The 26,018-nt window shown below is 37.7% G+C and overlaps 1 protein-coding gene across 41 annotated transcripts in view; it reads right to left on the reverse strand.

The window, feature by feature from the left end:
* The window catches only part of KCNMA1 (potassium calcium-activated channel subfamily M alpha 1), a 528,106-nt gene that overhangs the window by 370,200 nt on the left and 131,888 nt on the right, over nt 1-26,018 (reverse strand). For 39 of the 41 annotated variants that reach the window (XM_075717316.1, XM_075717321.1, XM_075717324.1 and 36 more), the window contains exon 2: nt 18,353-18,517. The exons of the other annotated variants lie outside the window; for them this stretch is intronic. In XM_075717316.1, the coding sequence (XP_075573431.1) occupies nt 18,353-18,517 (165 nt within the window). The remainder of the gene's footprint in view (nt 1-18,352; nt 18,518-26,018) is intronic. 41 annotated transcript variants of the gene reach the window in all.

Raw genomic sequence — 26,018 nt, forward strand, 5'->3', positions numbered from 1 at the left:
GACTCAGAACCTAGAAACAAATTTAACTTTGTGTTTTAAAATGCTTTCAGTCTTACAGTTCCTTAGATTTTTTTTCCCTTCTGACCTAGTTTTTGCCATTTTCATAATGAATCACACTACACATTTTTTAATCCAAACCAGTAAGCAGTAAAAGGTAATTCAGATAACACATTTGGCAACAATTCTTTAAGCTAAACTTTGCTTTTTAAACTTCTTTTTTCTTTTTGCTAGCAAATAAAGTCATATATTTTGTTTTTACAATACTTGACTGTGTTTCAATGGCACTTTGAACTGTATCTGGGTTGCATGGCAAGGTTTTGGTAGCAGGGGGGCTACAGAGGTGGCTTCTGTGCAAAGCTCCTATAAGCTTCCCCTATGTCCAATAGAGCCATTGCCAGCCAGCTCCAAGACAGACATGCCACTGGCCAAGGCCGAGGCCGAGCCAATCATCAACAGTGGTAGCGCTTCTGTGATAACATATTTAAGAAGGAAGGGGAAAAAAAAAAAACCCACCACCCACCAGAAAAACCAACAGGACACAAACTGCAACTGGAATGAGGAGTGAGAATATGTGAGAGGAAAACTCTGCAGACACCAAGGTCAGTGAAGGAGGGGGAGGAGGTGCTCCAGGTGCCAGAGCAGAGATTCCCCTGCAGCCCGTGGGGAAGACCACGGTGAGGCAGCTGTCCTCCCGCAGCCCATGGAGGTCCACAGTGGAGCTGATATCCACCTGCAGCCCAGGGAGGACCCCATGTCGAAACAGGTGGATGCACCCAAAGGAGGCTGTGACCCAGTGGGAAGCCTGTACTGGAGCAGGCTCCTGGCAAGTGAACTGGTTGAAATATTCATTAAGCTAAGAATAACGTAAAAGTCTAGAGAAATACGGTATCATCAGTACCAACCTCCAGAGTTCCCATAAAGTAAACACAGGGCTTTGCAAATGCCTATCAAAATTCTCTCTGTAGAGTACTTTAATGGCAACTACATATTAAATCCTCACACAGTTCAGGCTGCTATTATTTGCTGAAGAAAGCTTGGGAATGTTGAAATCTGAATCCAACAATATCAGATGGTGATGCCTATTTTACTGCAAAGAGATCATGGAATAAAAAAAAAAAAAAAAAAACACCAAACCCACCAACCCAAAACCACCACAAAAAAAAAAAAAAAACCACAACACAGCCCCTGCCAAAAAAAAAAAAACCAACCCCAAACAACCCCGCAAACAAACCACCAAAAACCAACCAACCACACCACTTGGAATTGATTACAGTATGTATTTTAAAAACACTTCCCCTCAATTTTTCTTCTGGGCAAGCAAGACAGCATGAATGCATTCCACTGTAACACATTACAGTATGGACATGTTCAAAACTGTTCAGTTTAACCTCTCAATAGTCTCAAAATCTATTGGTCAAATAGTCTTAAACTGTTTCTTCTATACTTTCTGTGTTACTGATGAAATCAGTGGAACTTCCTGACAATAATGGCATTACACTGAAGCCACAAAGGAATAAATGAGGTTCCTGATTGTATAACAAGTTTGCAGAGTTAAAAAAGCTCTTTCACAACAACAAAAATGGAAACATTAAACCTTCTAGTGGCTAGATGCAGTTCACTAACTAACTCTATCAGGTTTTAGAATCATTTTCATACCTAACAGGTTGCCAACAGAATCATTTTTACCAAAGTCACAAGGGTTTACCCAATGGGAATCTGAACATGTTATCAGTAAAATAAAAACGTGAACTATGTGATCTCTTTATACATAGCTCTATTTAATGTATTGTATTTTATTTCACACTGATACTGTTTGTTTAAAAAAAAGATTGCTATTCTTAATATCCTAACCTTGTAAACCATATCAAATTGTGATGCCTAAATTTGCAGTGAAGACACTTTATGCTATTTATAGTATAATTTTCAAAGTATTTATATTCTCTATAAAGGTAAGTTTTATATAAACACCTAAATAACAACGAAATGTCAATACGCATGCAGAGTCAGATGTTGCTGTAGTGTTAAACCTTATTTAAAACAAAATGGGAAAGAGAATTCCTACATACTCACCATTGTACCTGTAAATGAGACCTAACAGCAGGTAATAAAGCTGTTTATAATTAGCATGCTAACTCTGAAAGTGCAACAAAAATGAAGATTTATTTTCAAGCTTTTTCACACAGTCCTATTTCTCAAGTAATCAGAAAGACAATAAAGTAGAGAATTCCCTTGTAAGTGCAAGCATCTAATGTCAGTATTCTTAACTATACTAGATAAGACAAAGCTGGTCTCTCTCAATCCAATGCTTACTTTGGGGCAAACCAAAATTTTTCAAACTTCAGCTTCTGCTTATTCCTGTAGTTCCATACCAGTGAATTAACTCATATGATTATTTTGCAACTAGTAATATAATTTAAGTTTTATAAAACCAGATTTAACTTTTTTTTTTTTTTTTACCACAAGATACATTCTCTTAAGGGAAAAAAGAAAAATCTCACATAGGCAGGTTTTTCATTTGTAGAAGTAAAACAGTGAGTTTGGATATGCAACAGAACAGCATCATTAAAAAAATAGGTCTTTCATATCAAGAGCCATCAGCTATAAAGAGACCATGAGCAACTAGTGTTGATGCCCAAGGCTCTTTCCAAAAGAGAATACATAATGAGTCTAATGGACTGAATGGCAAGGAAAAATTCAGATTGTTTATCTGTCTGCACCTATCAGGCCCAAGAGAGATAAAAAAGCAGAAGTGCAGAACAAAAACACTAAGGAAAAGAGCCTGTATATTGAAAAAATATTTTGATATGTGAATATGCCATCTTCAATTGCAAAATATGGACGTAAAAATAATTCATATGTAGAACTAGAAATATAACGTGTGTGTACAGATACACATATTTATATAAAGAGGACATAATATATATTTCATAATACTAGATGGATTTAACTATTTAGGACAGAAATGTATTTTGGACATGAAAATGTGCATTGGAGGAGGTAAAAAAATTTCACTAAATAAAGTGAATTCCTGATTTCAGTACTTTTAAAAAGCTGATTTCAATACATTTTACAAGCATTGGTAATTATTTTTAATCCTGGCTTGCACAGAAACAAAGAGAACCGTGAGTTTAGTTACATATTCAAAATCACCCAAGTTACTGTTATAGCCAAGAACAGAAACCATGTCAAACTTTGTGCTGCATTTACTGAATCACATTGCCCACATTATTTTTCCAGGGTGACAGAAAATGGTTAGGAAATTAAGAGTTGCTGTTATGGACTGTACCATCTATTATACATCCTCTAGCTCATACTCCAAAGAGAGGACAGTTTTCTGCCCAACTAACTCCTCCAATTGCTTTAAGCCAGTGGCTGACAATCTTTTCCAGTCTGGAGACCCCTAAAAATTTTCTGTTGTACTTACGAACACCAAACAGCAACTGTAAACCTGTAAACTGCTGGCTACTTTTCACAGCCTTCTACAAATTGAACAACAGCAAATTGAAAACCATCAAACAACTCGCCCAAAACAACTTTGTAATATTTACCATGAGAGAAAACAAGGCAAATGTGACAAAGCAATCAATAGGGATAGTTTGATAGAAAAATATCCACAGGTTTCTCAAACATCTTTCTGTTAGTGTGACATAAAAGGCTTGTATGTTCAACATGTTAATTTATGTTGCTGTTTTGTAATATGGAAGAACTTCTGATTTGCATGTACGTCATTATTTTCAATAATATTTTACAAACCTTTAAGTACAGCAGAAAAGGACTTTAAAATCTAGTCTAACAGTGCAGCTTGATCACATTCATTGAAACAAAACTTTAGGCATAAGCATCGATGACAGAATTTGCTCAGGCCTTTGTTAAGAACAAAAAATATTGCAGTCTTGAAAAAAATGTGAGCAAACTGCTATCATATTCAAGAAAGATCCTGCTGAATTCATCTTTACCTGTGCTGGGTTTCCATACATAATACTATAGCAGGTTTTTGAGGAGTAGAAAAAATGACAGTTCAGCTTTGTTTACATTGCTTAGAGCAGAACGTAGAATTCTCCAATTTAGCTAAAACAACAGAACTGATTGTGCCAGGTTCTGTTTACATATGTATTGTTGCTAAACTGCAGCATGGAGTAAAAATGATAGCATGCAACACTGTCCAGACAGTCTAATGATACCCAAAACACATACAGATCAACCGCCCTCATGGCGCACTCTGTTGATTCTTCTAGCTCAAAATTTTCCATGTAAGGTTAACCTTACAGTATTTGGGTTGGATAGATTTAAAAATCAAAAAACAAGGCAACCAAAGTCATGAGGCCAGATTTCCTTCCTTCTCCTGAGGAACAGATTAAAAAAAGACAAATTATAAAATTAAACAGCTCACAAAGACGCTGCAAACATTTTGCATTGACACTAAACTCAGACAATATACTCTTGCTTGTTACCAAGATACACAGCTATACTTTCTCAAGGTATATTCAGTACCTTCAGAACGCATGTTACTGGATTAAATATAATGGGTGACAGTAACAAAGAAAATAGTGCATCTCCATACAAAAGCTTAGCATTCTGCTATCCTTTTCTTCAGGCTCATGACAGTATCACATTTTGTGTATCACAACAATCAGATGGCTCACTAAATCAGCTCATCTCTACAGAAGTAATTTTTGCAAGATTTTACCCTGACAGGCATATTTTTTTTTTTTTTTTTTTTTAAAGAGTATGTAGGAGTTGCATGTTTTTCAATGAGAGGACTGTGGGCACCTGACAGAACTGGATGGCTTAGTTTACATGCAGTGAAGAGTACCTGTCTACGCAAGGCAGGATCAGGTTCCACGTTTCACCGCAGTTCCTAATGTGGTATCCCCATTCTAAGCAGTAACAATTACACTGTGTTTGAAATTAGATTTTTTTAAAGTTCGGACTAGAAATAAAGGAAGAATCAGATTATGTTTCCTTTTCCGTTCTATACCTACCCTGCCTCAATTAAGTTAGCTTTGTGAGTCCCTCTCCATGACCACAGTCGGCAGTTCTGTAGCTCCTTAGAAGGCATGGAATTACATTGCAGAAATTGCCTTTTCACCCATCTATCCTAGCTTGCTACGCTGTAGAGAAGCAGTCTTCACAAGACTGAAAGAAGCAGCAGGATGGCTTCAAACTTCCAAAAAGTCCTGTCCCTTCCCCTTTTGAGAAAATACTAATAGGTCTTTCCTTTTCTCCCACCTTCCCTACTCAAACATTTCTCCTATCCTCAATCCTGAGATGAAGGGAAGTGTCTGCAGGATGAAGACACTAGGAAGGAGGAACCAGGACCAGTCAGAGCAGACATGCAAGTTTCCCCCTTAAACTCATGGCATTTTGCTGTAGACTTCTAGAAGACCCTGAGAGCTTTCAGCTTCTAGATGAAACACATGGAACAGGCAGTTCATATTCCCTGATTTTTACTTTCAATTCACAACTACTTCTTCCTAGTTTCTACCATTAGATTTCCTACTCCCTTCTCAAAAAGACAAGTGGGTTGTGTACCATTACTTCAGATTGAACCAATCCTTCTGAACCTTAACAGTAAGGAGAAACATTTAAAAAAAAAAAACAACAGTATATTATCTAAGGAATATGTCAAATTAAGCTTGTGACTCCTGCATGTCAGCAGCCAGCATTTTCACTGATTCTGACTGAATGGCATACTATCCCTCCCAGCAGCAGGACAGACATTAGACTTCACAGAAGTGGAACTTTCAGCAGCTTTAGTGGTAAGCTGTGAAGTTGTCTCTACTGCAGCATTTCAAGCTGAAACAAAGCATTAATTACAACAGAGAGGAACCTCCTACGCCAAAGTAATGCACATTTAAGGATACACGTAAAACTACTGAAGCCAAGCAGAATATGCTGACAATGTTTCTCAGGAAACTTGTACATATTGAAGTAACTATCAAACAACAGTTTTTAAAAAAAAAAAAAAAAAAACAAAAACCTGAATATTTAAGAAGCAAAAGGAAACTGATTTTGATACACAATATTGCATCGAAATTAACTATTACTTTTTGCTAAATACCAAAATGGAGATTTTAATTCTTTTTTTAATCACAAGCTTAGCAGTTTGTTCCATTTACTCCACACCTCAGAACAAATCATTGATGGCAGAGCTGCACAAAAACATATGCAGAATCATCTTTAAAAATATGCATTATCACATCAGTGTTTTGATTACAAGCACAATTTTATTAAATACACTAAATGTAAAGAGAAAAATATTAAACAAACAATATCAACTGCATCATCAGAGCAGTCCTTCGCATGGGAATGGCATAAATGCCTAAGGGAAAGCCATCTGTCTCTCCTCTGGTGAGCTTTGCAAATATGCTTGTGTCCAGATCTTTTGTTCGATATCTGACTATTGTCAGTGGCCTAGAGGTGGAAGGTAAATTTCCTCTGCACCACATTCTTATCATGAGGATGCAACACAGCGTTATCAGAAAGAACACTTCTGTATTTAGGTACTTTCCTTCTAGCTGTATCTAAGAAAGAAGTAGCAAGGACTTTTCCTAACTTATGCTGGACATTAATACAGTGATACAGTCTTACAAATATTTTTCAGCAATAAAGACTTGTATAACAGAAGTCACCCTTTACAATAGTAGTTTCCCTAAGCCAGTTTTGCTGTCTGAATACTAACCATGTTCTTGACTTTCTCCAAATAATCATACTATTCAAAACTTGACACAACATGGTTTTTAAATGTGTTTGCTCCTCTTCATTTTAATGACAGAATGCCATGGATACCTTAATTTAGAAAAAAAGGAAGTGGTAGATGTCAAAGATGTTAGCAGAGTATATTTATTCCCACTGTAGGAAAAGTCACAAGCTTTATAATAATATCAGAATAGATTCTACAAACATGGCCATCTATCTAGAGGTCACGGAAGTCACTGCAGCACAGCAGAAAGTTTCTGAAGATAACTTTACAGTAGATGACTCCCATAGCAGCAGCTATAAGCTGACTGAAATACCACAGAAACAGAGTAGATTAGGCTACACTGAGGTCTGGCTTACAAAAAGGTGGCTTTTAAAAATTACAATTCATAAATATTTATCTTAATTAAAATTGCTGTGTGTGATGTATACACTTAATTTTCTATTTCTCCACTTTCTGAGCTAAGAATTCAAATACAAGGTTTTAAGTCCAATTAAGTCCAGTTCTCAGTATAGTTCATGTCACTCTTTTATGAAATATACTGTTTATCCTTTCCCTGATTTGATTTTAGCATATACATCTACCATATGCTCACCTAACCCATCTCCACACAGCAGTATTTAAAACTGGTAAAATTGAGGAGAAAAAAAATACTATGTATGTTTGATTAGCCATACACTTCATGGTAGACTTAAGAGAAAAGAAAGTTTAAGACTGGCATATATTAACACTAAAAGCAAGCTGATGGAGAAAGAATTAAAGTCAGCCAACTTTCTTCTCATATTACAGTGTCACAGCTGATAATAAAGTAACTTCTTGGTCCTAGATGTTGCCTCATACTGAGAAATTAGCATTGTTCTTCATTTTATTATTTTTTAACCACTAAATATTAATTTTTTTTTCTTTTTAAACAAGATAAGATCCACTGAAATTACAGCAGTTTCACAAGGCACAATCTGGCTATCTTAAAGGTGTAGTGACAACCAGAAATGCCACAGCTACCTGCAGAATTAAATAGTCCAATGCTAAAGAAATATGTACACTAAAAGAGCTTTCTCTCCCACAGGACTGCTGGCAGAAGCCCCCTCTTTGATCCAAAGCAAAAATGCTCCAAAACAATCCTTGGTATTGTCAATAATAAATAAATATTCAGAAAAAGAAAATGCATAAACAGACCTTAAACTAGCTGCGGTTACCATAGAAACCACCAAGATTCACTCAACACTTCCTACTCCATTCCATTATCATTCAGTATCTCATGAACTCAAATGGAGAAGCATTGTTCCTATTCCTATGGAAACCCTGGAAATAACCCACATTATTGTCACAGGAGATTAAAGCAATCTAGAACACATCTCTTGGATTCATTTATGTGCCGCCAAGGCCTATGAAAGATTAAAAATAACTAAACAAAGTCCATTTCTCAATAGAGAGGAGGAGAATCCAAACTATTCCCTGTGAACAGCAGGTAAGTAAAACACATTGGCAAGCCATTTATACTCTGCGAACAATAGCAATGAACAGATCTGTACAGTTACACTAACACATGGAAAGGTACATTCTCAGCAGCTTTGTGTACCATCTTTATACAAATGCCCTAACTTGATAAGGCTATGCTCTTTAGTCCTTATGATACTTTTCTTATTTGTTGACCAGGGTAACGAAAAGGGAATTTTTACACAGATGTAATAGTGTATAATCTAAAATGCATACACAACCCTTTCCATCTCAGAAGACCTAAAAAAAAGAAAAAAAAATCTGCCATAGACAGATTCAGAAATACATATACTGTTAAATAAACAAGATTCATGAATATTTGAATGACTGTCTACTAAAGATAAGATGCTTCCCCATCACTCCCTTCTTACTAGATAAATGTCTCCCTTTTCTCCTCTATTAATCTGAAGATGTAGAGTAAACTTTTGATGTAGCGATTAGGAGGTATGACTGCAAGCCATTAAAAATGCCCCCCCAGAGTCAGCTCAGCTGTCTATCTAGCACAGAGACAAACCTCTGACCGTGTTAATATGAGATCCTTTTTAGGAGGAACACGCAAGAATAGTAACTTTCTGTAGCCCATTCCACTCATACAGTCTTTGGAATAGGTATGTTGGAAGATTATCCCTTCCCATGCCCTGGAAAAACTGTCTGGTATCTGTTGCCCATTTGTCCAATCCATTTGCTGAACCTGTTGACATTGTCTACAGTCTCCCTTTACAAAAAAAAAAAAAAAAAAAAAAAAAAAAATCTCCAGTATTCACTGATCCTCGTATAATAAAAATATCTCTTAAGTTGATCTCTAACAACCTGCATAAGTCACCCTTGTTTTTAGCATCTGGTTAATAACAGTTTGGCATAGATTGTCCACCAACTTCCTTTGCGAACGCTTACAATATCCCATACCTTTTCTCCAAACTGAAAACTCCCAGCAGTTTTTACGTTGCAAGACATCTGTTTTGCATCCTTATTGCTTTTGTTGTCTTTCTCTGTCCTTTATTCTATCACTCTTAAGATATAAAAATCAGGACTTCACACAGTACTCAGGATGTGGGTATATAAAGATTTTTTTTTTAAGTAGCAAAACTATGTCATCTGTCTTGTTCCTGACGGTGCCCAGAGTCAGTCAATTATTTCAGAGAACTATCCACGATAATGCCAAAGTCTTTCTTCAGCTATATCTACCAGTTCTAGCTTCAGAATCGTGTAAGTGTGGTTTAGGGGGGTTTTTTCCCCTTGATACATTGCCCTACTTTTACACACACTAAAGTTCATCTGCCACATGCTTGCTGCTACGGGTATGAGTGTGCTACTAATTTCTATACTTTGAGATGCTCATCAGCTCCTTTGTGTTTTACTTTCTTCATCCATAAAATAAAAAGTCATCTGCCTTAAGAGACAGTTGTATACCTAATTTATTAACAGCTACTTATTGTTCTGTCATCACTGGGGACATGTAGAAAGGCAAATTAATGGTTAACATGATAACTTATAATCATTATAATGTCCCTGAAACGTTTAGCAGTCCCAAATGTCAGGTAAAATCTCATTTTTATATTAGAAATTGGAAGCAGATTCAGTATTGCAGAGCAAAAAAAAAAAAAAAAAGTATGCTCTCTGTCCTGAAACAGGATGACAGTAAACCTTGTAATGAAACTTTAGTGTATCTTTTGAAATCTTTCAACCACATTCCTGACAAACTCCAGTTTTGCTTTACCTTTTGTGAACTATTTTACTTGCTTATGAAAACAACTCTTGATATGGGTCTTGGTTCAATGATGATAGTAAAAAAAAAAAAACCCAACACACAAAAAACCAACCCAAAAACTCAAACCACTGAGGACATGAAATATTCTGTGGTTCCTGCCTCTGCAGTCAGTCTGGGAGACTGAGAAAGGCTTCCCCCTTCTCCTCTAGTTCAGAAACCTAGAGCACAATACAAGGGAAAATATGGCACCAGCTATTTTTGCCTAACTAGGGGAGTTTATATGTCGCACCAAACTTTCCTTAAATATCTAAAAAACTATTGTAATGTCATAACCAATACACTGCAAAACAAATCCTGTTACCCAAGAATGCATGTGCTTCACTGCTTGAAAAACTAATGCCAGTTTGGGATTTGTAAAAGGCTTGGGATATTATGAGTATGAAGGACTAAATCACTGAAGAATACATTCAATTTCTATTGTCAAGTCAATTACTACATTTTATTCTAAATTAAGTCCTATTCAGATTAACTGCATCCTAAGAACACCACAGGTGCTCAGAAAAAAAAAAAAAAAAAAAAAAAAAGAAAAAAAAATTAATTCCACAAGATGATTAGTTGCAAGAAGTCTCCAGGATGACAGGGTCCCACAATGGAAAGAAAAAGACAGACCAAAATTTATGAGAGCTTTGTTTATCCTTAAGAAAGCTTGTTAAGCTCCATATTCAAATTCTGAGATGTTGCATGCTCAAAGCTGCTCAAGGTTTCTCTTCCTGCTTTGCAAATCTAGTAAAATAGCTGATATTGTCAAGAACACTGTCAAAAAAAATCTGTATGTATACCAAATGTACATGCCCTCTCCAAATTCATATCTGTCAGGGATACCAAATTATCCTTCCAGCACCTATTCTCATTAAAATCATGAGAGATGTTACTGCCTTTGGAAGTAGGGAGAAACCCCACATAAATTCTGTGCTGCTAAATTTCACTTTGGCTGCTAGGCAACTGTAACTTATTGCAAGAGGTGGTGGGGTTTTTTTCCCCCCTCAATGTTAAAAGAATTTGAGTCTTCTCCTTCAGGAAAAAAAAACAACAACAACAAAAAACCCAAAAACCCACCATGCATGCAGCAAGAGCAAAGCAAGCTGTGAAAATATCCTGAAAAAACCCAAGCAGTATATAGCATACTTACCTTTTTTTCCAGGAAAGCCTACTATAATTACTTACATATTTAAAAAATCCACTGGTTTTCCTTACTTGCATTTTTTCAAAACACTCCACCAGCTCTCAAGCAATTCACCTGAATACAAACTTAAAAAAAAAAAACAAACCCCAAAACCACCCACAACCCAAAAAACCCCCAAAACAACCAGCCACCAGTACTTTTAATTCCATTGCTTCATGTATGGTTTTTTCCTCCCTAGGGTACTCTGATATAATTTTTAATGAATCTCCTCTTTATGACATTTATGGACAAAACCTACGTCTTGCCTAAATAAAAATAACTGACTTACACTTAAGAATGTTTGCTTGGGCAAGAGTATTACAAATGTTGCATTTCAGTACCACATGTATTTGTAATTAAACAGATCACTATAAACAAAGTAGAAAACCTGAAGACTTGCATTTTTATAGAGTCACAGAAAGATGCCATTCTCACCTTCCTCTGAATGAGCAGTGAGGCCTTCTAGCATTCTTAACAGTTCTTCAGAAGTCCAGTCAAGGGTCTAAGTCTTTCCATACTAAACATTTAGCATACTCTCTATTCACTGGACGGTCTTCCATTCAGACTTTTAACCTCATTCTAAAGTTTTGCCACCAATTTCTCAGAAACTATAATGTGTAGACCTTGCAGAATGAGACCCTCTGCCAAGCAGAGTCCCACGTCCCAAGTTTCATTACTAACCTCAAATCTTTATTCTATCTTGCCAAAACATTTAAGACTTTCATTTTTCAACCTTTGAACACATAGGACAGTCAGAGCTGGGGAAAAAAAAATGTCTGCTGGATTTTTGGATAGATAAAGAGAATGTAGCAACAATTATACATTCCAACCAAACTACAATACAGAAAATTTCTATTTCATTTTAAATGTATACTGGGGAACATAGTCACTTTTTAATTTAAGAAAGCATTTTCATATACCACTTGCTCATCTTTAGTTTTTTAAATGTAGTAAGTATTAAGAACATTAAGAAAGCAACCAAAATAATAATCTAATTAAATAACTTGGTAATAACTTAACTAAGATATTACTGCCACTAATTCCCCTCTTTTCTCCCTCCCCACCCTAACCCCCCCCCCCCCCACCAAAGGGCTTTTCTTCTCTTTCCTTCAATGCTGCCAATCTAAAAGACTTTTTCATCATATAGTGATTAAAAACCAAAACCTTATCCACTCCATTTTAACACAAATTTGCCTTTTCCTGACTGACTGTTTCCTTTAGGTCCTGTGAGAGTCAAGGCAGTAGGCAAAACCACCACATGGTGCTTACCGCAAGCCAAGTAAAGCTCATATCTCTGCTATGCGTTTACAGGTCACGTGTTAAAGATTGAATAAACAACAATTTGCTCCACCATTTTATCTCCTGGATTTGCAATTGAAGTAATGATTTTTTCTTTCTTGTCCGTTTAAAGGAGAGTCCACATTCAACTGTGTCCTAGATTGAACTGTGGAAACTTCAGCACGTATGACTTCCTCTTATCTCTCTTGTATCCCCTACCTAATTAAGGAAGTCTTTTTCTTCTTACTGAAATGATTTAAAAAATTAATTTCAGGAAGCAAAATCAGTTCATAAACACCTTTAATTTCCTACTTGTTCAGATTAATTATGGACATGTCTGATTCTTCTTTGAGAAACCCACCTCAGGAATTTTTATCTGATACTTCCATCATCTACAGCATCATATAGCACTTTAAAGTAAATCAGTATTTCCCTGAACAGATTTTAAGTAAACTGTTACCTTTTATTGTTATTTATATTTATGCCACTCTACATCAGCTGCAAACAGAACTGCATGGGTTCAATTAGCATGTTATTAAATCATGTGCTTATGCAATTTAATACAGACACATTTTTAAACAGTATGTAAAATTCTCATCTACATTATTAGAGAGCAAGTCACATTTTCAAAGGTTATGCCACCAAGAACATTAAGTTCCAGTCGTGCTTTTAAAATCTACAAAATGAGGAGAAAAGGATATTCTGACTACACAACTGTAGGCACCAAGCCTAGCCAGCTCAGGTTTTTTCTGCACTACTTAGTAAACAAAAAGGGTTTCTAACTGAAGGACATTCTGGATCACCCTGTACGAATGTCTTCCTCCAAAGCCTGCCCTTCAGATGAAACTGGGTAGTGTGAATATTCTTTTGTGCCTGAACCACTCCTGAAATGTCAAGTGTAGAATTTAGCTCCTAAAGTAAGAATGCATAGTTCTGTTTCAGTGCTTTATCTCTACAATATTCACATAAACTACTGAATCAACTGCAATATTAGCACAATCCAATGTACATGCCACTTTTACGTCTATTCTGTCTAATTTTGCTGTCATTAACAGACAAGAATTACATGATATGAGAGACTAAGTTGACATAAGGATAAAACAAGTGATGGTCAAATGTTTTGAAAATTTGATGGTTTAATTATTTAGCAAGTAAATTTCCCATTCTTGTTTCTTGCTCCCCCTCAACGACAACAACAAAGAAACCCAAACAAACAAACAAAGAAAATTCTCTTTTTAAACAAAAATCAAAACTACTCCTAGAGACTGAAAGAACATAAATCTGTTTCCTAATGGTTCTCTGTTGGAATTAATATAAAAACACTGAGGAACAGGGAACAGAGGCAACTCCTACCTCATGTAACCAAGAGCAAAGGATACAAGTGGAGATATTAACAGGATATATTTGAGACACTATCTGTTCCAATAAACCTGCTCTTAGATACTCACGTGATGAGGGAGTACCATACTAAGAAATGACACAAGGCAAGCATCTCGTATTGAAGAACCAGACATAATTGACCACTTCTGTGGAGCAATGTGTGAAACTGGCAGTAACAATTCTTCTGTGCTCCAAAAAAGAAAGAAAAAGTAGGTGCAAACAATACTGAGTTTTACATAAGAGCACCAGTATGAGAAGCTTTTGTGCTGGTGTTCAGAAACACTTCCACAGAGAACATGTGAAAGTTTTTCTGTATCCAGAGATTAATTTGCACAATATCCATATCTTCAGCTTCACCTAGTTAGCTCTAACATGTACATCTAAAAAAATACTGCCAAAATTTAAATGACAAGCCTGTTTTTTCTCCACAACTCACAGCAAACACTGCTGGCAGGCCCAGACATCCATCAGAAATAGAAAGTTTCAGATACTTAAAGAGGTTGATTTATTTTTATTTGAAACAGAACATTTAATTGAAGTCAAAAGCAAAATATTTCAAGGTTTGAGAAGGTTTTTATTTCTCCTCTCTTTGTTAAGTCTTTAAATGTAATTCTTCCTCTTTTATCAATGGAATGAGAGGGGAGGAGACTAAGAACATGGAGTTTTGTTTGTTTGGGGGTTTTTTAGGGGTGGTTTTGGGGTTGATTTTTTTTTTCTTTTATTTCAGTTACAGATCTCTTCCCTTCCCCACAACCAACAACGAATGAAATGTTTTTAAGAAAACTAGTGTGGAGGGGAATCATCTCTTTCAAAGATTTCAGAGCCACTGTGTTTGTCAGGAATGGATTAAATCATTTCACTAACTGTCTCCAATGACCCAGATCATGAATAACAAGCAACATCCCTTATTTTCCATTAGCAGCACCGAAATGCATGATTTGGAAAATGTTTTTTTCAAAATAGTTTTCAAACTAAAAAAAAAAAAAAAAAATTTGTTAAGTTTTCAACTAGTTGTAACAGCTACAATAGTGAAGAAGGCCTTCTAGTCTCTATTTTAAAGGTTGCCTACTGATTTGCATCTATTGTCTAAACAGAAATGTTTGATTTCACACGACAATTGAGCAAATGGTCCTATGTTGATGTAAATGTCTAATTTTATACTACAACTGCATGGATGTGAGCCTGTGACCTTTAAAAATAAATTTTGTCCTGTATTTTCCATACTGTTTGCCTTTATTTTCTTCACCTGTGGGTAGCCATGAAGTTTAAATATTAAAGAGGTAATTACAGGAGCAGCCACTATATAAATATTTGTTCCAACACTCACAAAGCACCTGGACAAACTGATCTGATAAACTAGGAAGTTGTTTTGTAAGGTTACTGGGGAAGAAATAAAAGCTAGACCAGACACGTCAAAGATACGGTGACAGACTCCAGTAGACAGAGGTCCAAAAACACTCGGTTTTCGTTCCACATAAAACACTTGACATTCCACTAAGATTCACTTTGGAGAAAATGACTGTCCACGTAAGAATAATAATGAGAGTTTTTTCCATGAGCAGAAAAACACAAATAAGATTCTACTTTACACTGATGTGTGTTCAACGCTTTGCTAACTTGTCTCCTTCACTTGTCATAGAAACCCAAGCAGCAGTTACACAACAGCCTTCAGGTGATCATGCTGAACTGAACACCAATTGTAGCTCTTTTTCTAAGTCCATTTTCAGTGGACCACTTTTAAAACTTTTTTTTGTAAACATTGGATGTGTAAGATTGATTTTAATTTAAACTCTCACAGTGTAAAAGTGTACTATAATTTCTTTAGCTGCAGATATCTCATACAATTTTGATTTCATACCACCATAAAACCATCTGTCTTGGGGGGGTGGGGGAGGGGGAATGGAGGGAGGAGCGTAATTCCACACTTTGATTCAGAAATATAATATCTGGCAGGCACAAGCTGGGTTTAATTAGTAGGAATTAATGAGTAAGTCATACTACTCTCAAAACAATATACTTTGATAAAAATATTGACTTGGCTTAGTTACATCCTGTATCTACAAATAACGTGACTATTCTCTCCAGCACAAACAGTCATTGAAGCAGTTAACCTTTAGCAAATATAACCATAAAGTAAAATTTAAATGAACAGTCTGTTTTCATACTGGAAATGGTCATCCAGAAATTACATCCTCTCAATTCAAATCCTGAAAACGATGAGTGCTATATTAAAATAAATCCTTCTTGTTTTCTAAACTGAACAAAATTAACTAACAGACTCCATACATCAGTACTTATTTCTCAGGTGGTTAGTCATATTGATGAGCCCAGATGTGTACAACACCCACTGTTATACCTTGACAAAAACACAGGTATACTCGCAGAAATTATCTGATCCAATGATGTTGGCCAGCTGTCTACAAAAAAAACCTCTGGAAATAAACTAGTCCCTTATAAGATGCAATGGTAAACTGCAAGTACAAAAAAAAAAAAAAAAAAACCACCTCACGAAAAGAAAAACAAAGTTATCAAATGGAATTGAGTAAGTTCTCCCAGTATCTTGAATAAAAATACATAGTAAAACATGTTTTATATTTTAGGCTTTGGTCTTAATTGTTGGTTCATATTTGTGCTCACATATACCTCAGTAAAAACACCACAGACCAATTTCTGATTGCATAGCTAGTAGCATTGGACTCTGGGTTTGGCCAGTTTCTAGCCTTGATACCTAAATTGGAACAAGAAGCATGGCTCTAAGATTTGTCATTTTTTAATGCTGAAGATGTCAGGAAAACACGCAAGAGATCAATATGCTGCTTTTCATAAGACGATCAATATGTCAGTTTTATGTAGAAGACATCATGCTAAAAGCAGCAATGGAACACACGTTCAAGCTATTGATAGAAGTCAGTGTTTCACATAAGCAAATGGGCAGAAGGTATTTTTAGGAAAAAAATAATCAAAATAACATTATTGCAGAACCAAACAAGACAGTAGCAATTAAGCCACCTCAACTTTTCACTGTAAAACACTTGATTGAGGAGTGCAATTTCTTTACTTTTCCTTCCCTTCCCTCCCTCTGTCCAAATAATTACTTTATAGACCGGAACTGACTCACATTAAAATATCTCTTAAGCAAAGTAAACAATCAACACCAATTCTGCTTTCAGCTTAACCCAAACTACTTCCAAAGTCTTGCTGGGATTCGCAAAAGTTTTAAATGGGATTTAAATCACTTAAGCTGTTAATTTATAAGTATATGCATTCTAACAAGGAAACTAATCAAAAATCACACAGGAGATACCCTTTACTGCAGTGAGCACCACAGAAAACCGTTGGCAATTAAGTATGATTTGACAAGGCTATAAAATAATTATATTCAAATAAAGTGATAATTATAAAGTTTTTTCAGTGGAACTTTAAACCACATATTATCAATATCTGATTTCTGGCTCTATTTGACACAACTGTTCAGATCTTTGCAGGATTTCCTAAGTTAATAAAGAAAAAGATTAAGAGAACATAAAATCATTACTAGCCTACTGAAAGTATCACAAATCCCATTGCATGGCCAATTCAAACTTGTCTTTGCTTTACCGTTCTGACCGCTATCTACATTTGTAACACTGTGCTTATTTTCCAACTTGGCTTCCATTTTTGCTAGCACAATTTTACTTCCAGGCAAAATAGGCCTATAATTTTGCCACATAATACGAAATTATGTGCTGATTTTAGCTGGGATAGAGTTAATTTCCTTCATAGTAGCTAGCATGGGGCCATGTTTTGGATTTGTGCTGAAGACAGCGTTGATAACACAGGGGTGTTTCAGTCACTGCCGAGCAGTGCTTACGCAGAGCCAAGGCCTTTTCTGCCTCTCACCCCACCCCAGCAGGGACCAGGCTGGGGGGCACAAGAAGCTGGGAGGGGACACAGCCGGGACAGCTGACCCCAGCTGACCCCAGGGATATCCCACACCATATGGCCTCATGCTCAGCACAGAAAGCTGGGGAAAGAAGAAGGAAGGGCGGGGGGACGTTTGGAGTGATAGCGTTTGTCTTCCCAAGTAACTGTTATGTGTGATGCAGCCCTGCTTTCTTGGAGATGGCTGAGCACCTGCCTGCTGATGGGAAGTAGGGAATTAATTCCTTGTTTTGCTTTGCTTGCATGCACAGCTTTTGCTTTACCTGTTAAACTGTCTTTATCTCGACCCATGAGTTTTCCTCACTTTTACCCTTCTGATTCTCTCCCCCATCCCACCAGGGGAGAGTGAATGAGTGGCTGTGTGGGGCTTAGTTGCCAGCTGGGGTTAAACCACAATAAATTACTAAACTCAGCATTTGTAGCACATGGTGCCAGAATACTGGGCTGGAAGTCAGTTTTTCTTACTTGCTGTCTCTGCTTCTCTCTTGCAGTAGGAATTAGCCTGCTATTTTACTTCCAAAAGAGAAAATTGGGATCGACTCAGTGCTGATGCAACAAACCAAAAGTCCTCCACTAATGCTGGGACACAGCGTTTGTTAAAAAACGTTCTTTAAAATACAAACACAGAAAATCATAGAAAACTTACAAGTACTCTGCCAGTTAATGTCTGGGCAGATATCATGACTCCTGCCCAATCCTTCACGGAGGTCATCCATCCCACTTCTGCTGCCACATTCTCTTCTTTTTCATCTGTTGGTTTGCAGGCCCCATCTGCCTGTGTATCTCCACCACCATTGATCTTCTGGGCCTCCTGCAAAGTATTTCAGCTAGTTAGTGTTCAGCAATTTGACAGTGAAAGTCAGTGTACAGTTGTGGCTAAGAAATGCTATTTAAAAAGCAAATCAGTCTTCCTGGATTCCTGCCAGATGAAATTAAGCACCTACTTGCCCATCTCTCTTCAGAAATAAGAGAAATAAAAATGTTCTATGAGGTACCAGACTAACAGCTGAAATAATACTCTCCTTGACATTACATCTTAAAAACATATATTTGGCATCAAATATGCTATATGTTCCTTCCTTATAAGCAGCACAACTGCCTAGAGCTATGTATACAATTACAGAGCTACATATAAATAAGTTTTGTCAGACCTTGAAGGACCTTTTGATGTATTAGTTCAAAACAGTGTGTACTAGGTGGGAACGTAGTTTATGTACAATTTTAATTTACTATCACTAGAATTAATTATGTGAGTAAACCTTCACTGAGAAGCATGATGTAACAAGACAATAATTATCAAGTGTGAGGGGAACAAAATACACCACAGAGAATCTGCAAGGAGCTGACATGCTATCAGTGAACCAGTGTTTCAATGAAAGTGTTTAATATATCACAGGAATTCTTCTGTCAGTAAGTGGCTCTCATAGAACGTAGAGCTAGATATTAAAGAGGAGCCTCAGCTGCACTAAGCTGACTGATGAGTCACATGCACTCGAATTATGCACTGGAATTCATATTAGTCTCTCATGGACACTGCAGCGGGGATGTTGTGCTCTGTAAGTGCCTGCTATGTGCTACAGTCATGGAAGCTGCACAAAAATCAAGAGAAATGATAGGAAAAGCCAGCCTGGATTGTACAGCATTTAAAACATATCGTATGCAAAGTATCAGACTGTGCTGTGAGCATGCCTTTGGTGACAGCATAATACTAATGACTTCCTGAATACTTGACAAATTATGCCAAACAAGCATAGGGGAGGCAGCAAAATTCAGCGCTGAGGCAAGTACTGAGCACTTGAACTGCACCCAGAGATCTACATTAGTGCTTCAAGCACTCTGCACAGACCAAAAGCTTGAAAGATCTTGTTTATAGATTACTTGCCTATAGGCCACTAAGCAGGAAATCAATTGCCATTAATCCCCTTTAGAATATCCGTTATACAAGCAAAGATGTTTGACGCTGGTTCAGTGATTATTATTCCTACAGTAGAAATACTACGCTATCACAGTCAAAATGCATAGCTCCGAGATGGCCTTGAGGACACAGCTGGACATAAAGGTAACGGCACTTCCCGAGAACAGTACTGAACTAATAAAGCAGTTGCACTGAATCTGTCTGCAACGGACAGTAGACCAACAGCTGTTTTTACAGAATCTCAGTGTTGCAACTTAATTAGCTAATCACATTCTTCTCTGTTAGTCTCCCTCCCGAAATGTGGGCTCTATCTTCTTACTAGCAATTATAGCACAGCGCATGATGTGGCTATATTGATAATAACAAATTATTCAGAGTTACAACAGTAATTCAGTACTTCCTAAGCAAATAACCAGACAGAAGATAAAAGCTACTTTGTATTTGCATAACTGGACCTCATTCCCTGACAAATTTGGATACAGTGAATCAGATGTTTTGCACTCCGCATTGGAAGACGTATACTGCATTGCACACGCACAGAGCACAACCTACAGAAATGAGCTCATTGCTTAGGATAGTGACATACGGTACAGCACAAGGCATTTCCAGGAAAGTAACGCTTGGCTAGGGACAACTTGTGGCCCATATAATCACCAAGCCATACAGATCAGTCCTAAAGGAATGCCTTGGCCACCATCAGTGTTTTGATTATAAACCAGGAAAGAGAAACCTAGCTTGGTGGGGGTTTTGGGGGGTTTTTTTTGGTTTTGGGGTTTTTTTTTGAGTGGATGTTGTGACTGTATGCGCCAAACATTGTAATAAAAAAAACATTGAGGTTTAGGCAACCTTCACACATCTCCAAGGCCCTTGGGGTACTCACAGGCCTCGCTGGCCCTGACCACTCTCCTCCAGGGTCTCCTGCCACCCTGCCTGTGGCCCTAGGATGCCATTTCAGCCCAGCCCAGGGCCACCAGCTCCTCACAGACCTGTCCTACCCAGCCACAGGCCCCGCTGAGCCGGGCCCCACCAGCCCGGCCAACCTATGGCTGGTTCCCCTCACTGGGCCTCATCCTTCCCCTCACCCACAGGCTGACATCCCAGGCTGGCCCCAAGGAGGTTCCTAATGCCCAGGGCTGGGGCCACCCCACTCCCGGGCTGGGGCAGTGGGACAAGGCCCTGGCCGCCAGGCCCGGCCCTGCTGGCCTGGCCATCCCCCAGCCCTCAGGGAGCCCCCAGCCCCGCAGTGCCCTAACAGCTACTGACTTGCTAAAAATTACATGTGCCATTTATTTCTCTCTCTTCCCACCTGTTTGTCTGCCTTTTGTAATTGTTGGAGCCTGTCTTTCAGATTGTAAACTCTACAGGCCAGATTTTACTGCATGGTCCTCCTCTGCATAGCACAGTGGGCTTTTATACTCTGTACAAGTTTATACTGAATAAAAGTATTAATGTGGTTTTCAGAGTAAAGGAGGTGTAATTATCTCTTCCTCTCAGAAAAGAAACTGAGATGGTGATTAAGTGCCTAAGTCAGTCACCACAGAAGTCATCGGCAGAGCAAGGATGAAACCACAGACTTTCTTGATTCTTCCACCCAGCACCCCTATTTAACAATCTCAGGGATGCACACCTTGCTAAAAACATTCATAATTATGGATTTTGGTATAGAAATCACAGAAGAAAAGATCATTAAAAACAGCTAAATGGAAAAGTCCATTTTATGGTAGTAAACTTGAAAATATTAAGGTTGGAAAATCCTGTTATTGTTTACATACTCCTTCCTTACCCCCATCCTTTTTGTCAATATATCAAACGGAATTTTAAAGATGTGATTATTCATAAGATTATAAAAATAAAATTTCCTAACACTCAATAAAATAGTAGACAATTTACTTCATTGAAGAAGGGTAGCTTTTATATTTTCAAAAGGTTCTAATACCCTACAGCTCTTTTTGCCGTATTGACTTTTGGTTGCCAATAGAATAGAGCAGTAAAATGCGACAGATCTATTCAGTATTTGATTCTCTAAAGGTATTAAAGTCTGAAATACATTTAACAGCTGTATTTCTGCACTTATACCACTTATTTCACCTCTATTAAAAATTGCCACTAATATTGTTTCTTAATTAAAATATAAGTAAAACAATCACCCCCTGCCAAGTACTATTTGGAGCAGAGTCTCATGATCAGCTACATACCAAGCTTAACTCTTGCCATTAGTATAGCTATAATTGATATGCAGATTAGTTGCTGTTAGGTAACATTTGTATTCAGTTGGGATATTTTATATTTTTCATCTACATGGCTAGCTTTTTAGCTTACTTAATTGGCAGTTAAGTATTAAGGAAAGTTTATTCCCAAGTCATTATGCAATTGTGCAGATACCACTAAAGGAGATTTAAAGGCTGCTTTCATTTACATTGCGTACAAATCAGTCCTGTTACTGACTGTATAGTCCTGTTCCATTGCTATTTCTTCACTTCAAAGCACCAAGTAACCAACACCACAACCTGAAAAAGGTGCTTAAAAAAAAATAACCAGTGACAGTAATTGTTTAATTATTTACAGGCTCAGTAGCTACAAAGTAATACTATCTTTATCCACTCTGCTTACCTGTTGTTTCACAAAGTGTTTGTTATTTTAATTACTTGATGACAGGAACATTCAGGTAGATTAAGCAAGAAGCAGCATATTTTGTGAAATGTGTATTTCCTGAACTTAATGACAAAATGGAAGAGAATGGATTATGAGAAGGGGGGAACAGGAATCAGGACTCACTGTTCTACCAATGGTTTGACACACACCTAGACCAGCAACTTCAATGTTGTGTCTTATATTTTCAACAATAAATATTGATTTAGATTACACAGGTGCTGGGATGCTTAAGCACAGTTACCTTTAGCGGATTTCAAAAAGGGAAAAGACACTCAAAAAGAGTTTTCATTTTTGAAAATATAGTCCTGCCTACTTCACTTTACCTCTCTCTAGAATATCTGTATAAACATAGAACTAATGCACAGACATTCCATTCAACCCAGGGCTGTATGAAATAAAATCAGAAAATTATTATGAAAACTTAAAACATCATCTGAGAAAAATTTGCCTTTTTAGAAGCCCTAAAAAAACCAGGACACTATGAAGACAACCTGGTAGGCATTCTCTGAAGTATGGTACTGAAAAAAAAAACTTGGTCTCTGTTAAGATATGTTAGAAAACATAGGAAACAGGCAGGTAACGTGAGGGAAAAGAACTTGGTTAAAGTCTGATGAAACAAAGAAATGGACTTTTGACATTACTCCTTATGTAACATTGAACTAGTATGAACAGCACACAGAAATCATGAAGTATCAACTGTAATGAGAATACAGGGCATCAAGTCATGCCCACATTACACAAGAGGAAGCAGCATGCTCAATTTAAGCAGATGTTTAAAAACAGTAATACCAATGGAGCAAGCCCAGTACCAGCCTTGGAATTCCACTCTAGAGAATATGAGATGAGAAAGGGCCTGCCAAAATGGTAATTGCACCTGGTTTGAAGTATGCAGTATTAATACAGTAATGAAATATAGTTTGGGGAAGTTAGGGAAGGGCTGCTTTAGATAATGATGCCAGCAACTTGCAGTTTTCTCTGTTAACTGCCCCCCAATTAACAGCACTGCATTCCTACAGCCTGCATTTTAAGAAATGTTTTATATCAGATCAACACCACTGTCATACCAGCCTCTCATACATTGGAAATCTATGTTTATGTTCCTTTCCTTTTCATTCATTTCCCCAAAGCCACCAACAGGTGTGAAGAGAAATAATTTTGCATATAAGACTACTTCTCCTTTCTGTTAGGCAAACCTCTAAAACACTGAGTTTAAAATTATTAGACTTCTAACAGTAATTCCATTACATGCCCTTAGATACATTCTCTCACCATTTTGATAACTCCAAACAGGGGTCTTTAAATTTAGATAAAACCATAATATTATGCTGCATTTGCAGCAGCTGGGCAATGTACAGTGTTCATCAAGACATCAGGTACCTACTGAATATATTGCCACAGCAGATGTTCTCCATCAGATATAGTTACCATCTGTAGTCTTCATCTCAACAGTTACTAAGTACCAGTTCATCCAGTGCTAAAAACAAGCAAAATAAAAAAACCTGAAGCAGTTCACCTCTTCTACTGCAGTTTAGCAAACACACAATTTCACTGGAATATTTATAGACAAAGCAGAAGGGAATGTGAAAAATAAATAGCTGTATGAAGACTTAAAAATCTCTTTGAAAAGAGTCAGTCTTGTAGGAAAGAGAAAGCAAAGGCTAAACTAAGTGTGAGCTGAGAGGTATTCATAGAATCATAGAAATTTTTAGGTTGGAAAAGACCTTTAAAATCATCCAGTCCAAACATTAACCTAACCAGTACCATGTCCACCACTAAACCAACTAAGGGTAGAGTAATAATTTCATGTTTCCTGGCTTGGGGGCTGGATTATTTTTTAATGAACATAAAAATTAGGAATCATTAAGGTTGGAAAGGATCTCTAAGATCAACAGTCCAACCATCAACCCAACACCACCATGTCCACTAAACCATGTCCCAAAGTGCCACGTCTACACATTTTTTGAACACTTCCAGGGATGGTGACTCCACCACCTCTCTGGGCAGCCTGTTCCAATGCTTGACCACTCTTTCCATGAAGAAATTTCTCCTAATATCCAACCTAAACCTCCCCTGGTGCAGCTTGAGCCCATTTCCTCTTGTCCTGTCGCTAACTACTTGGGAGAAGAGACCAACACCCACCTCACTACACCCTCCTTTCAGGTAGTTGCAGAGAGCAATAAGGTCTCCCCTCAGCCTCCTCTTCTCCAGGCTAAACAACCCCCGTTCCCTCAGCCGCTCCTCATAAGGCCTGTGCTCCAGACCCTTCACCAGCTTCCTTGCCCTTCTTTGGACATGCTCCAGCACCTCAACGTCCTTTCTTGTATTGAGGGGCCCAAAACTGGACACAGTATTCAAGGTGCAGCCTCACCAGTACAGGGGGACAATCACCTCCCTGCTCCTGCTGGCCACACTATTCCTGATACAAGCCAGGATGCTGTTGGCCCTCTTGGCCACCTGGGCACACTGCTGGCTCATATTCAGCCGGCTGTTGACAAACACCCCCCAGGTCCTTTTCTGCCAGGCAGCTTTCCAGCCACTCTTCCCCAAGCCTGTAGCATTGCATGGGGCTGTTGTGACCAAAGTGCAGGACCCAGCACTTGGCCTTGTTGAACCTCATACAATTGGCCTCAGCCCATTGATCCAGCCTGTCCAGATGCCTCTGCAGGGCCTTCCTTTCCTCAAGCAGATCGACACTCCCACCCAATTTGGTGTCATCTGCACCTTACTGAGGGTGCACTCAATCCCCTCATCCAGATCGTTGATAAAGATATTAAACAAGACTGGCCCCAAAACTGAGCCCTGGGGAACACCGCTTGTGACCGGTCTCCAACTGGATTTAACTCCATTCATCACAACTCTCTGGGCTCGGCCATCCAGCCAGTTTTTTACCCAGCAAAGAGTACACCTGCCTAGCCCATGAGCCACCAGCTTCCTTAAGAGATCCTGTGGGAGCAGTGTCACAGGCTTTACTAAAGTCCAGGTCAATATTAGGTTACATTGACGTCAGTTAACGTGCTATCGCTACGGTTTGACTAGTTTCAAAGGATTAATTATTGATACCCAGAAAAACATTATTCCTTTCAGTGAATAAAAGGAAATAGAATGATCTTTGGAAAACATTGTTGATGAGATAGCCAAGCATTTTTCTCTCATAAAATATTCACAAGCTATGTAAGTTGGTGTTTGCAAATTTGGCAGGTTAAGAGAAATTACATCCAAAATAGATTCCAAAACTTTTCTTATTAGTTTAAGACTGAGACGGTAAACTCCTATGAGACAACTATTCCTTTTGTTTTCTGCATTCCTGCAGAAATTCTGAGAAGCTCCTTGCCAGTCCTTACTTACAACCAGAACCTTACTTTCTGTGCTGACTAAAAAAAACCCACACACAAAACCCCTCTCAGTTGCATTTGTGCATACCTTCAGTAATCCCGACAGATATTTTTTCTGTGCCCTTCATATTTTTGGTGTGGGTTACTTGTATAAAATCCCCTTTTCATGTCATTGTTTTGACTGACAAGAATTGTTGCAGTAGAGGAATTAATTCTAAAACCTTGACCTGAGAGGCAAGGGAAACTCGATTAGTAAAATACAGTGTTCCAGACATGATCCCACAAACAGAATAACAGTTTGTCAAATGAAGGGTTCCTGGGTATGGTTCTCACTTAAGAATACAGCAGACACCTACGTTATCTGAAATCTGAAGAAAATACAAAAAGACTCAATTCAAAGTTTAAAAATTTCT

The sequence above is a fragment of the Pelecanus crispus genome, chromosome 10, assembly GCF_030463565.1.
Source record: "Pelecanus crispus isolate bPelCri1 chromosome 10, bPelCri1.pri, whole genome shotgun sequence".
Classification (NCBI taxonomy): Eukaryota; Metazoa; Chordata; class Aves; order Pelecaniformes; family Pelecanidae; genus Pelecanus; species Pelecanus crispus.